We start from the raw sequence: 15,457 nt of genomic DNA on the forward strand, positions 1-15,457 counted from the left end.
GCAACCATCAGAAATGAAAAAAATTATCATTATGAAAAAAATTATCATTATCATATATAAATAATGCGATATATGATAGCACAAAAACGAAATTTCATATATAATTGTATTCAAATCGCGCTGTGCGCAAAACGGTTAAAGGTAACAAGTTACTTTTTTTTCATTGTAATGTACACTAAATTGCGATCATTTTGGTATATAACACATTGTAAATCGATAAAAGCAACACAGAGAAAATATTATCACAAAATAATGCATGAATTCGTAACGCGCGGACGTAAACAAATATTTTTTTCAAAAATTCACCATAAATCTAAATATTGTCCTAGAGACTTCCAATTTCTTTCAAAATGAAGACAAATGACTGAATATTACTATACTGTAAGAGTATTAGCTTACAATTGCTTTTATATGCCATTATTTCGGAAATAAGAAAAGCTACAACCTTCAAATATTTTTAGTTTTATTCTACATGAAATTGCGCACATTTTCATATATAAAACTCTATAAAATGCCTTATATGAAACGGAGCAAATATTCCGAGAATGGGACGTACGCATTTCGGAGATTTGTGGCGGAGAATCCGCGCGCAGAGGGAAGGAAAGATTTTTTTTTATATTCACCATAAATCTAAATATTTTGCTAGAGACTTCGAATTTGTTTCAAGATGAAGATAAATGACTGAATATTACTAGACTGTAAGAGTTTTAACTTACAATTGCGTTTTTCGACCATTTCGGTAGAGTCAAAGTTGACCGAACGTGGTTTTTTTTCTATTTATCGTGATTTTTATGCAAATATTTCAAAAACGAGAAAAGCTACAACCTTCAATTATTTTTTGTTGTATTCTACATAAAATGGTGCAAACATTACCACAATCGCACGTATGATTTTTTCGGAAGAGTTACCGCACGGACGTAAAGAAAATGTTATTTTTTTCATAAATTCACCATAAATCGAAATATTGTGCTAGAGACTTCCAATTTGTTGCAAAATGAAGGTAAATGCTTGAATATTACTAGAATATAAGCGTTTTAGCTAACAATTGCGTTTTTCGACCATTTCGGTAGAGTCAAAGTTGACCGAAGGTTGAAATTTTGGCAATTATCGTTATTTATATGAAAATATCTCAAAACTGATAAAAGCTACAACCATGGGTTGTTTTTAGTTGTATTGTGCATGAAATTGCGCACATTTCCATATATAAAACTTTACATAACGGCTAATTTTAAAATGGTGCAAACATTACCACAATCGCATGTATGATTTTTTTCGGAAGAGTTACTGCGCGGACGTAAGGAAAAAGTTTTTCCATAAATTCACCATAAATCAAAATATTGTGGTAGAGACTTCCAATTAGTTGCAAAATTAAGGTAAATGATTGAATATTACTAAAATATAAGAGTTTTAGCTTACAATTGCGTTTTTCGACCATTTCGGTAGAGTCAAAGTTGACCTACGGTTGAAATTTTGGCAATTATCATTATTTATATGAAAATATCTCAAAACTGATAAAAGCTACAATCATGAGTATTTTATTGTTGTATTCTACATAAAAATGCGCACATTTTCATATATAATACTTCATATAACGGCTAATTTACAATGGTACAAAAATTATGTCAAAGTGACGAAATAATTTCCGAGATGTGTCACAGATACTTTTTAGTGCTGCAAGAAAGAAATTCGCGCTTGCGCGCCTGCGTAACAATTGTAAACAAAACAACACCTTGATCCGTGAACTCCCAGCATCCCCCAAGGCGCGTGATTCAAAAGTTTTAGGCTGGTAGGCCTATAAGTATTTTTCCGCGAATTTTAAAAAAACTTTTGTAAGTCGACGTAAAATATGTCCAGTCGGCACACGGGAGACAAAAAATATAGACGTAAAATACGTCCAGTCGGCGTAAGAGGGTTAAGTGTGTAAGTTATCATAAAACTATGCATAAATGTAGTTATATCTTGTACACTCCTCACATACTACTGAAAAATCTGTCACACTACACTACTGTATATTATATTAAGTACATACACTATAGTAATGAGAGTACTGTATTAAATAATGTCAATAAAAAATTAAATATAATGCATGACAGAGAGAGAGAGAGAGAGAGAGAGAGAGAGAGAGAGAGAGAGAGAGAGAGAGAGAGAGAGAGAGAGGGCACACCAACAGTAAAAGCATACTGTTTCCTAACATTATACACAAAGAGGAAAGCATTAGTTATACATGTGTGCATTTGTTCACCATCCACCCTCACAGGCACAAGCCAGAAAGTGTCAGTCAACATGACAGCATTTGTTTGTTTGTTCACTGCACACCTTCAAGGTGACAAACAAGAAAGCCTTGTTTGTGTGCTTGTGTTTGCTCATTCGCCTCTAGCATATTTAGTGGGTTATCTACATAGAAAAAAATGTTGTCTGTTTGGATGTGCTCAATCCAATGTCTGATAACCTCACCAAACTTACCAGATTTCTACAGTAAGTATGAAATATATCTATTTTCATTGGACTCCAGCAAGGCCACTAAGAAGTGTAATGAAATCTGCTAAGTTTAGGTGCCACTTTTCTATTCTGCACCAGTAAATGCTTGGCTTACTGCATTCTTTATAAAAATTGTTGAGTTTGTTAACACTATGCAAACAAAACTCCAGTAAGAGAGAAATTTGTATTTAATTAACTTATTAATTAGTACTATTCTGTATTTCATTCAAATCTATAGTCAAAGTTTCTCTTATCTGGTGAATTCTAGAAAATTTTACATTGCTGGTAATGTGTAGTGTTTTGGCATCCGAACAGGGACTGCTGGTGCAGCAGCTGCAGGACAATTGGGGTAGTGAGTTGTGTGATTGGTGGAGAGGAAGTGGAGAACGGGAGGTTGAGGGTGGAGTGTGAGGAGCTGAAGAGCGAGTTAGAGGAAATGAGAGGTATGCTAAGGAGTGCAAAAGTGGAAATGAAAGAAGAGGTAAAAGGAGCGGAAGAGAGAATGGTTGAGAAAATGGATGAAAAATTTGGGTTAATGATGAATGCAGTGCAGATGATGAAGGGTGAATAAGTGTGAGCCGAGTGTCAGTGAGCAAATGTGTCTGGAAGATTGCCAGTTGGTGTTGGTTGAGTATGGAAGAAAGCGGAAGAAGGTAAGGGAAGGGAATGAAAGGGAGAAACGTGAGCTGCATGATAGAGGGGTTAGTGTTAGGGTAAAAATGGTGGATAAGGCATGTAATACGGATGACTTTGAGAGGAATTATACGTATAGTGTGTGTGGGTTTGAATTGTATGGGTTTAGTGAGATTTCAGCGGGAAGGGAATCAAGTAAGGACGGGGTTGGCAGTGTAAATGAGGTTAGTGATTTGGTGGCAGAGTTACAGAGATGTTGGCACAAGAGTTAGAAGGGGTAGATGAGATAGTGAATGGGATTTGGGAGGATAGTAGTGAGGGAGATGGTAATGGGAGTCTGACTGGAAGTGGTCTGGGAGAAGTGGATGGCGGTGTAACTGAGATTTTATGTATGAGGGCCCTCAAACAAGATCCAGGGGGCCTGCATCCAAGCATCCATGGGTGTTGCGGAAGGCTATTTAGTGTGGGTGTTGCGAGTGTAAGGAGACGTTGTCAAATGTAACAGGGGAGGAAATATGGAGGAGTTATGCGAGTTCCATTTGACACCGTCCTTGAGAGAGAGAGAGAGAGAGAGAGAGAGAGAGAGAGAGAGAGAGAGAGAGAGAGAGAGAGAGAGAGAGAGAGAGAGAGAGAGGGTGTAATTGGTGGATGGATGGTTAACGATTGAATTGGGTATTTGAGAGTTCTGGGTTGTCTGCAGGTGCAGCTGGAGTTAGTTGTTAAGATCAGGGTTTTGAGTCAGTCTTGAGGTAGAACCTGTGATGGTCAGTAGTGTCAGTAGCAGTCTGTGAAGGCACTGATAGTCAGTTAAGTGGTGTGTTTTGTATTCCTTGTTTGTTGTTGTGTTGTTGAGATGTGGTTGTGTTCCTTGTTTGGTTGTTGTGTTGTTGAGTTGTGGGGTTATTGTCCTTGGTTGTTGGGTTGTGGGGTTGTGGTCCTTGGTTGTTGTTGGTTGTGTATTGGTTTGCAACAGTTGTTTGTATCTCCGTGACCTCGACTGGCAGACAGCACAGCATAGCCCTGAGTACTATATATCTGGATTTGGTTGAGTACGTGTGTTTTTTTTTTGTTATGCCTGCTTGTTTCTTAAGCTTGTGATCCCGCCAAAATGTGATGTACAAATGGTCAGGATTACAGAGCATTTGTAAGTGCCAAGTACATACGTATAGAATTTTCTTCTTGTCATTACAGCATTCCTTAAAAGGGGGCCGGCCGGAACCCCTATATATGGTGGTATAGGGCGAAAAATGCAGTCATGAAAAAATTCATGGAGCTTAATATGGCAATTGAGAATACGTATATGTAATATTTCGCCAAAATTCCTCTTACTTTCGTAGTTACAGGGTAATTAGTTAATGTAACTCAATAAGCCTAAAACATTGATCCGTACAAGAAAATGCAATATTTCTTCTATTATCGTATTTTGATAATTATTGTCAAAGAAATTGGGAGAAATGGCATCTGTAGACATTTCCCGAGTCGAGAAGGGAGACTTCAGCTCAGCTACCAAGTCCAGTCCTGATTCAGTGATATCACAAACTTCAAGTAGATTACATGTTCGATTTCACCTCTGACATTCGCTTGCTTTTACGTATGTTTATGTATGTTTTGGCAAGAATTTCATCATGCCAATGAGGAAAAGACAAGGAAAACATCTCGCTAACATACTGACGAAGAAAAATCGCTCAAATATTATTACAGAATACATATCATAAATTACGCGTAGTTAGTGAAGAGAGAGGGGAGGGTTGCGTAGTAAGGGTTGCGTAGCAACGCCCCCGTCTTGCCTGACAGCACACGTCACACTGTGCCCAAGGCTATGATCTTTGAGCAGAGATCTTCATTTATGATAAATAACAAAGTTTTGGTTTTTTAATACCCAAAGTGGAATATGAAATTCATAATAATCATGATTTATTAAATTGTCTTTGTAAAAAGAGAGTACAGTGGTCCCCCCGTATTCGCGGGGGATGCGTACCAGACCCCCCCGTGGATAGTTAGAACCCGCGAATGTTTGGAACCCTAATGAAATGCTAAAAAACAGCCTATTTTGTTAGTTAAAACTCAAGAAAAAACCCACTAAAAATTTTCATACTTGGTTTTTTAATAGTTTTATCACAAAAGTACATTTTATGATGAAATCATCACACCAGGGAATTTGTGGAATATTTATCATAGAAAAATACTGCGAATGCGCGAATTTTCCGCGAATAATGCAGGGAAACGTTCCCCAGAGAAATCCGCAAATGTGTGAGTCCGCGAATCTGGAGAACGCGAATACGGGGGGTCCACTGTACACCTTCGAGTTTCACCTCTGACATTCTCTTGCATTCACGTTTGTTTATCTTTGTTTCGGCAAGAATTTCATCTCGCCAAAGAGGAAAATACAAGGAAAACATGTCGCTAACATACAGAAGAAGAAAATTCGCTGTAATAAGCCGAGTTAGTGAAGGGGAGAGAGAGAATTACGTAGGAAGGAGTGCCCCATCTTGCCTCAAGCAGTGCCCCAGGCTACGATATATGAGCAAAGGGATCATCATTTATGATTAAATTATGATAAATACAATAGTTTTGGTTTAATAATACACAAAAAAGAAATATACATTCATAATAATCATTATTTATTAACATAGTCTTTGTAGAAATACGAAGGAAAACTTTGAACGCCTGTATCTCAAAACTATACTTATTGACCTTCAAAATCTATCTCCTCACTTAGTTTTAAAGCTATAACATTGGAATTTGGTATATAACTCAGAAAGACATTATAGAACAATCAAATAGAGCCCTTTTTCAATTTTTTGTTTCGTCTTTTTTTTATAAATTTTTTTCTCCTGATTTATAGGTTTATACCATATTGAAAAATTCATATCTAGCAAAAAAATGACTTTTAGAAAAAAAACTCCCCATTCGATTGGAGGTCTACATCAGGTCTATATATGGTAGTAATCCCAGGTCTTAATGCTAAATATCAAGGGGAAGGGGAATATAAATTTGAATTTGAAAAATGGTTATTTTCGGGATAAAACCCCGCCCGTGGCGTCACAAAACCGAAAGGTCAGAGGCGAAAATCATATGTGGTTTGGAGATGTCCCAAGTCACCTTATTAAGTGGTATGAATATCAAAGTCTTGTCCTTAAAAAATGGCATTAGCCGGCCGGCCCCCTTAAATTGTGAGCTTCTCACTTTTCTAAAAGTGTAAAATCTTGCTTCTCTTGTGCTTCACCTCATCTTTCATCTTACTACCATCTGAATACCTATTTGAACATCTGTTTGAATCAACCATTTTCAGTCTTAAGCATCAATACTTATATTCAGTACACCATGTTCCCAGTTTCATTTACACTGATAGATAGCTTTGCTCTTGTTTACATTCACCTTGAAAAACTTATTGGTTTCTTGCTTGACTTGACGAGACAACAATGAATTTGCAAATTATATTTAGTCAATTACAATAAAAAAAACTTACTTGAATATCAAATTGTAGGTACTTTCTCGCCATTTCTGGGCTGACCATCTTCTCAATAAAATCAACATCAACCAAAATGTTACATCCAACAGCAGGACAAAGAATGTGATGAGCACCCCCTTCTTGAATTTTCAAAGTAAGATAACTTTCCCAGCAAGTAGCACAAAATTGGTGTTCACAGCTTGTGCCACAATGTTCACCTAGTTCCCATGACCTCATCTCTCCATAGCAGATTTCACACTGTAAATTACAAAAATAACACTGAAGAAAATGTTGTTAGAATTTACATTCTTAAAATAAATTACAATGTTTCTCACTCTTGAAAAATTATTGGTACATTATTGTACAGTACAGTAACATTGAATAAAATATCAACTACATATCACTACTACGTACATGGGGTTATAACAATAAATCCATCAACAACTTCATTATTTACAACATTAGCAATGCTCTACACAATCATACTCAACAGTGACTCAACAGCAATTTTTACAAAAATTATGAGTGAGTAAAATATCAAGCTGAATGGTGTTCCAACAAAAAAATGGTTAATAACTACAGGACATGAATTTATTTCTACAAACTTGTAATGTATAATTATTTCAAAACAATCCATTACTTTACAAAAGCATAATTCTTCAAGAGCATAATCTCCAGACATGTTTCCAAAGGAGAGTTCTGGCTTCCATTTGTCAAAGTATGAATCAAGGTTTCTCAGCCCCTCTACCAGTAGAACTTGTCATCTTTGTGTCTGGTTCACTTCAACACCAGTAAGCTCATTCCTAAAAATTTTATGTGTATCTCACTTCAGCATAGCACTTTTACTAATTTGGTAAAATTGAGTTGTTGGCCAAGGATACAAAGAAAGCAACCTCACTAGCTCCACTGCATCATTCTCTACCATTATAAAACTTAGGCAAGAACCAGAGTTGAATTATGAAGAAATTACCATCTCAGAAAACATTAATTGTTTCCTAAACAAACTATTTACTTTTCAAATGTTGAAGATTTCATTGGAGAAGGAAGGTATCTAGATGTCTTGTGTTGAGACAGGTGCAAGAATGCCATAAGAACTTGGAGGTATCTGCTAATTTTGATGGAAAAATACTAAGTAGTATCCTATCTAACTTTTGGAGGGTCAAGTTAGAAATTACAATTAGAAATAACTATTGTGGTAACTGCAGGGGAATTAAACTAACAGCATGGATTGAAAGTTTTAGAGAGAATACTGGATGAGAGATTAAGAGAGATTGTAAAGATTGGGAAACAGCAGTATGGATTCATGAGAGGAAGAGGGATGGTGGATGCCATCTTCATAGTAAAGACAGCTACAGGAAAAGAGCCTAGAGAGAAACCAGGCACTCTATTGAGCATTTCTGGGCTCAGCTCGTGTCGGCCTATGAAAGGATCCTTAATATCATACTTTCTAGGTAAAATTAATCTAAAATTACCAGAGAAAAAACAAAATTAAGAAAATGTCAGTAAAACTGACTCGCTCACTCTTAAAAAGAAGTGTCGGTATGATGATAGGGGCGAGTGGGAACACTACCACGAGACATTCACCAATTAGAACTTCCAATCAGAATCCCCACAAGAGAGAGCTGATACCAACGGGCGATGCAGCCGCTACTACTACTACTAGAGGACGCCACGGACAGCAGCGCCCCTAGCGGACATCCTTAATATTTAGCGCTAGCGTCCAGACGCATTTTTCTCTGTGCTGTGCCTTTTACGGGATTTATTATCTTCTTCGATATGGAACGTTCTGCAATCGCAACGGCTAAGTTAAGTGCCTCATAAGTAATGTTTTACTATATTTTTGTCTTCCGGGAACCAGTATTTTCCTTCTAATAGGTCATATACGGTTTCCGGTTGTCTCGTGGCTGGCGCCATGCTGCCTCGTTAAGAATTCCCGGTCCTCCATACTGGGACCTTCTTATACTTATGGGCTTACTTTTACGTTCATCGTTTTTACATCGAGTTTTAGCTAGATTAGCCCCCTTACCATTTCTCTTAGTTTGGTATTTAGGGCTATTATTATTGTTCCAGCCCAGCATCCCGGCTCTTGCTCTTCATCGGCTTTCGCTGGCTCCGAGTAGGCTTCTGTTCCTCGGAACAGTTTGCCTCCTCCTGGGCTTCTTTTTCTTCTACTAAAAGTGTCTTTTCCATCTTTACGATGTAATTTTATTCTATTTAGGGTGTTTAGCTAGCCTAGGTGCATGTTCCATGGTTTTGGTACAGCCTGGTTCACGTGGCCCTCCCACGGTTGTGTTGCTCGCGGCTTAGGCCACTTGCGGTCACGTGTTCCATCGCACCTTACCCTTCCCTCCCTACCAGGTATAGGGAGGTGCTGGGGGGACCCCTTGGTTGTCATGACAACCTCAGTTGCCTTCCTCCCTCCCTCTCTGAGGTGGCCAGGGGTTCCTCCCAGCGGGGGGTATAGGGCGACCACTCATAGGGTACCGTGTCTCCGAGCGGGTAGTTGTTGAGACGGGGAGGAGTAGGCCAACCCCCCCCCCCTCTCTCTCTCCCGCCGTGTTACGCCGAGACCCTCCCCCCCCTTCCCCAGTTGCTCAGCCACCACCTTCCCTTTCTATAACGAACGGAGCCTTCCGTCGCAGCCGGGGCACCTTTGGTTATAGATTACTGGCTCCGCCAGCGGGCGGGGTGGTCACTACTAGTGGTCGTTGCTTGCCTACTATATCCTTACATCTCTCCCCCCGCTACCGGAAGGGAGCTTGCTTCTTACCCGGGCACTCTTCTAGTAGAACGGGTGGAGAAAGGTTTGATATTATTGTTATTTTAAGGATATACCCTAATTTTACGATGATTTGTTTAATTTTATTATTCATATGCTTACCATCCCCGCCATTTTTCGTCGTGGTTTCCTTTTACCACCACTCCTGGTTGGATTCTATCTTTTGTCCCCGCCGTCAGCGGAGCATAGCCTAGGACAACCAACCAACCTTGTTACCACACGTATATGGCGGGGCTCTGGTTTAATCTAACTTTCTCGCTCCGGCACCAGCGGAGCAACTGTTAGACTGTAAGTGTTCTCCTGATACTCATGTATTTTTCCACTTACAGGCTACCAACTGTCAGGTCCCGGCGTGCAACGCGATGTTTGTACGACCCCTGCGGCCGGCGATGAGTGCAGGTCTCACCGCTCCTTGTGCCACGTCATTCAATCGAATATGGATCGTCTGGCACCCGGCAAGGCCTGCGCCATCTGCTACGACCTAGTCAGTCAGTGGGGCGGTGGGGGGAGGGGTAAGTCGATTATAGGCTTCTTTATCATTTACTAACAACTCTTAGACATAAGTTTGTTAACCCCGTTCCGCCATTAGAAGCTCATCTCGCCCTTTCTTCTAGGCTACTGGTGTGAGGGAGGTCGCCCTTGCTACCCTGAAATTCGGTGGGTGGGCTTCTTTCGGGAAGAACGCCGCCAAAGGCCAGCCGTACATCCTGACAAGAAGCTGGCCGTCCAGATCTTCCCGGCGGGCAAGTCAACAGGGTATGTTGACCCCTTGTCCGCAGCTCATAGCCTCCATCCAGCAGATCTCCAGCAATCTTTCGGGGTCGTAGCTTCACAGGAGTCGGTCCGGACGTCGCTGCCCTGGACCTAAACATCGAGCCGATGGCGGTTGGAGTAGAGGATTTGTTGGTTGAGGTAGGTGTGTCGGGCGCCCAAGGTCTTTCCTTGGTGTTTCCACTGGATCTTTCTCCTGTCCCTTCTTCGAGCGCTTCTTTCCAAGGCTTTGTGGGATCTGAGATCCCTACCCGCTCTCCCGCTCTCTCTGTACCCCCTAAGGTGAAGGGACAGAGAGAACCGAAGACTCTATCTAAGACGACTTCTAAGAAGTCGTCTTCGTCTTCTTCGGCTAGGAAGTCTTCGACTTCTTACGCTGACGCGGTGAAGGCCAAGCCGAGCTCTTCTTACTCGAAGAGCTCTAGAAGCAAGGCTTCTAAGGAGAAAGGCTCGCGCTCCCGCCGAGCCAGTGCCTTCTCCTGCCTCCACCGCATCCACTCTGGCAACGCCGGTGGGAGTGAGCGGGACCCAGCACCTTTGATCCCACTGCTTTCTCAGCAGGTGATGCAACAGGTGGGTGAGATGGTGGTTCGCAAGTCTCCGCCCTGGGGACGAAATTTGAGCAGATGTTTGCACAACTGTCGAGCACTCTGTCTCAATCAGGCCAAATCCATCCAGGATCTCTCTCAGGGTTAGAGAGAATGAGGACCGAGTGGCTGGGCTCTCCCTCAGGTCCCTCTTCCAGTCTCCCCAGTGCCAAGTGCTGGTATTTTCCAGCTCCCGCCATACGACTCTCTGCCAGCTTCCTCTTATGGAGAACCCTTGGAGAGTAGCCTGCCTAACGCTCCATTTAAGGATGGGATGATCTCTATCCCGGAGTGTGGAACTCGAAGGATTGAGGACTTCGAGTTTTATCCTCCGGGTCTGGCGCAGCCTTTCATCGGCTATGCTAGGCTGACTGTAGCGGCTCTTACTAGGGAAGACAAGATCTCTAGGGAGGATGTTCTCTACAGTAGGGATCATGCCCAACGGGAATGGGTTCACTGCCTTGAGGACTGGGAGTGCACAAACACTAAGCTCCAGGCCTATAAGAGTCCTCCTTTCACTATTTTTGCGACGGAAGAAGAGGCTTCTCTTCCGTTCGCCACGAAAATAGTAGAGAGGACTCTTCAGGCAGTCCTCAAGGATGAGCCCATGCCACAGCTAAGGAGGCGAGTCTACTTCTCCGCTCTTCCCAGCTTTTTTTGGAGAATTGTGGGAGAACTTGCCAGCCACATTCACGCTTGGCAAGCTCAAACCGGACTGCGCCATGGACCAGTTCGGCGTTGAGAAGCTTCCTTTCCAAGGCTGCCTGATTCCTTGATTCAGGCGGGGAGTTCGACGCACGCGAACTAGGTTTGGCAGGTCCCTCAATTCTCTGATAATAACGGAAATGGCTGCTCTCTCATATGCTACAGAACCGCTGTTTAAGATCTTGGCCAAATCCCAGCTTCAGACGGTTTCAGACAGATGCTTTCGACTTCTTCCAAGCTAGGAGGAATTGCCGAAAGCACGTTCTGCAGGAGTGCACTATTAGGCACGAGCCTAATAGACTCCTGGCTTCTAGCATGTGGGGAGCGGATCTCTTCCCAGAATCCGCTGTAAATGAAGTGCACCACGAGGCTGCTAGGCTCAACCAGAGCCTTAGAGCTAGGTGGGGTATTTCATCTAAGAGGAAGCAAGAATCCGCCCCCACCACTGCTGGTAAGAAACCAAAGAAGTCTGGTAAAAGGTTCCAGCCTTACCAGAAACACCCAGCAACAGCAGCAATTTGTTCAGGCCGTCCCGGTTACCCAACAGGACAACCTGGTAGTTCGAAACAGAACCAGCCCATCCTCCTGCTGTCTCCTCAATCACAACCGTCGACCTCCTACGCACTCTCGCCGGCCTTCAACCCTACGTATGAAGGTCAGGGCTACACTCCCTTTAACAAGCAACCGAGAGGTAGGGCGAGAGGCTACTTTCGCCAGCGTGGCGCAGGACGGGCGACAAGGAGCAGGCAGTTCAGAGGAGGGCGTGGTGGTCAAAAAACCCGCCCATCAACAATGAGGCTCCCAGGTAGGAGGGAGGCTGTTCCTCTTCCGTCACAGGTGGGGGTTCAGCAATTGGGCACAGAGCATAGTGTCCAAAGGGTTGGGTTGGAGTTGGATCAAAGATCCTCCTCCAATCAAATCATTCCACCAAATACCATCAGAGGAATTGACAGATTACGCGGAGGAACTCCTTCAGAAAGGAGCTATGCGAGAGTCAAGCATCTAAAATTTCAAGTCGCTTATTCAGCGTGCCAAGAAAGGCTCAACAAAAAGAAGGGTAATCTTAGACTTGTCAAAGCTAACTCTTTCATTCGTTGCGACAAGTTCAAGATGCTTACCCTCTCGCAAGTAAGGACCTTACTTCCGCGTGGAGCCGTCACATGCTCCATCGATCTTACAGACGCATACTATCATATCCCTATAGCCAGACACTTCCGCCCATTCCTAGGATTCAGGCTAGGAAATCAGACATTCTCATTCAAAGTGATGCCCTTCGGTCTGAATGTAGCCCCCAGGGTATTCACGAAAATAGCAGAAGTGGTTGTACAGCAATTGAGAACTCAGGGAATCATGGTAGCAGCTTACCTCGACGATTGGTTGATCTGGGCACCAACCGTCGAGGAATGTCTCAATGCCACCAAAAAGGTAGTTCACTTTCTGGAACATCTGGTTTCCAGATAAACAAAACGAAATCCAGACTTACCCCGGAGTCTCGTTTTCAGTGGCTGGGAATCCAATGGGATTTGTCTTCCCACAATCTGTCAATTCCAGTGGCCAAACGGAAGGAAATAGCAAAAATCTGTCAGGCAATTTCTCAAATGCAAACAAACATCAAGGAGAAACCAGGAAAGAATCCTAGGGTCCCTTCAGTTTGCTTCGGTGACAGATATCCTCCTGAAAGCAAGGTTAAAAGATATAAATCGAGTTTGGCGATCGAGAGCAAACACCAAATCTCGAGACAACGTTGTCAGTAATTCCACAGATCCTTCGCAATCAACTTCCGTCCATGGTCAAAAGTAAAGAACTTAGCCAAGCAGGTACCCCTTCAATATCCTCTTCCAGTGTTAACCATTCACACGGATGCCTCCCTGTCCGGGTGGGGGTGGGGGGGATATTCTCAGTTCAAACAGGTTCAGGGGACTTGGTCAGTTCAATTTCGCCAGCTCCACATAAACGTTCTGGAAGCAATGGCAGTATTTCTTACCTTGAAGAGACTGCTTCCCCCGAAAAAGTCTCATCTAAGGCTAGTTTTGGACAGTGCAGTGGTAGTTCATTGCATCAACAGAGGAGGGTCCAAATCCAAGCATGTGAACCATGTCATGATAGCCATTTTTGCCCTAGCAAACACAAATGGCATCTGGTCCGCCACTCACCTGGCGGGGGTAAGAAATGTGATAGCAGACAGCTTTGTCCCTTTTTTGGTCGGACCCTTGTTGCCTCTGGAATCAGAATGGTCCCTAGACGACGGGTCATTCCAGTGGATATGCCGGAGAGTCCCAGGTCTCCAAGTAGATCTCTTCGCTCTCACAAGCGAACCACAAGCTCCCTTGCTATGTGGCCCCCAACCTGGACCCTCTGGCTTATGCCACGGACGCCCTGTCGTTAGATTGGGATCAGTGGAGAAAAATTTATGTTTTTCCTCCAGTGAATCTTCTCTTGAAAGTCTTAAGCAAGCTGAGGACTTTCAAAGGAATAGTAGTCTGATTGCACCGGACTGGCCCAAGAGCAACTGGTATCCTCTTCTTCTGGAATTGGGTCTCCGACCTCAACGGATTCCCAATCCCAAGCTGTCACAATCAGTACAAATGAGGACTGTGTTCGCTTCCTCAGGAATTCTTCAGACCCTAACTTTATGGACTTCATGAAGTTTGCGGCTAATAAAGATGCTAATATTGATCCACAAAATATTCTCTTCCTAGAATCAGATAAGAGAGAGTCAAACCATTAGACAATATGACTCAGCTGTTAAAAAATTAGCGTCTTTCCTGAAAGAATCAAACACTACAAACCATGACAGTTAATCTAGCTATATCCTTTTTCAGGTCCTTGTTTTGAAAAAGGTTTAGCAGCTAGCACTATTACTACTCATAAATCGGCTTTGAAGAAGATCTTTCAGTTAGGTTTTCAGATAGATCTGACTGAATCTTATTTCACGTCTATTCCTAAAGCCTGTGCTAGACTTAGACCTTCTCAAAGGCCTACTGCAGTTTCATGGTTCTTAAATGATGTCCTCAAACTAGCTTCAGATACTGACAACTCGTCTTGTACATTCATAATGCTTCTTAGGAAGACATTATTCTTATTAAGCCTAGCTTCAGGAGCTAGAATTTCAGAACTGTCGGCTCTATCCAGCGATGCGGGTCATGGGAATTCCTCCTCAGGAGAGTTCTGCTTGCTCCGGATCGTAGCTTTTTAGCTAAAAATGAGGATCCTCTTGCAAGGGGTGGGCCCCCTTGGAAAGTCATCCCACTTCCCCAAGATCCTTCTCTCTGCCCAGTATCAACTTTAAGAGCCTTTCTATCTCGTACATCCTCAAGATCCTCAGGTCCTCTCTTCATGAGAGAAAAAGGTGGTACTTTGTCAGTAAAAGGTATTAGACAACAAATCCTTTACATCATTAAACAAGCCAATCCTGATTCATTCCCAAAAGCACATGACATCAGGGGAGTAGCCACCTCAATTAATTACTTTCAACATATGAACTTTGAGGATCTTAAAAAGTATACTGGATGGAAATCCCCGACAGTCTTTAAACGTCATTATCTAAAGTCCTTGGAATCTTTAAAATTTTCAGCAGTAGCAGCGGGAAACATTGTTTCTCCTGATACTGTATAGTAGTCGTAGTATAGATCCAGGTCTCCTTTCTACCTACCTCATCCAACATGCCTCACCCTATCGCCATGCTACTCGGATATCCTAGCCTTAGCCGCTGAATCATACTAGTGGATTGTCCCTTATTTTTTTTGCTAGGGACATCCACAACTTGTACTGATATTGTACTTCAGTGTACCTACCCGTATTTTATGCTAGGGTAGGACACAATTGTGTTTGTATATTTTGTAAATAATTTTCTAAGTAAATCTATTTGTTAATATTATACTGCATTATTATATTTTACTATGTTTATTGTAATTTTAAGTACTTTACATTACTAACGTTCTTTTATGTTACTATTTAGAATAAGTTAGGTTAAGTACTTAGTTTGTATGCTGTAATTGATTTACTTATATTATATCCCTCGTTTTACAACTGCTTTTCATTTGTCCTTTCCCA

At 42.1% G+C, this 15,457-nt stretch overlaps 1 protein-coding gene across 3 annotated transcripts in view; it reads right to left on the minus strand.

Annotated features, from left to right (window-relative positions):
- The window catches only part of LOC135200995 (ankyrin repeat and IBR domain-containing protein 1-like), a 228,209-nt gene that overhangs the window by 147,244 nt on the left and 65,508 nt on the right, over positions 1–15,457 (minus strand). For all 3 annotated transcript variants that reach the window (XM_064229796.1, XM_064229798.1, XM_064229797.1), the window contains exon 8: positions 6,581–6,820. In XM_064229796.1, coding sequence (XP_064085866.1) covers positions 6,581–6,820 — 240 coding nt within the window. The remainder of the gene's footprint in view (positions 1–6,580; positions 6,821–15,457) is intronic.

Source organism: Macrobrachium nipponense, chromosome 27 (genome assembly GCF_015104395.2).
Source record: "Macrobrachium nipponense isolate FS-2020 chromosome 27, ASM1510439v2, whole genome shotgun sequence".
In the NCBI taxonomy this organism is placed as follows: Eukaryota; Metazoa; Arthropoda; class Malacostraca; order Decapoda; family Palaemonidae; genus Macrobrachium; species Macrobrachium nipponense.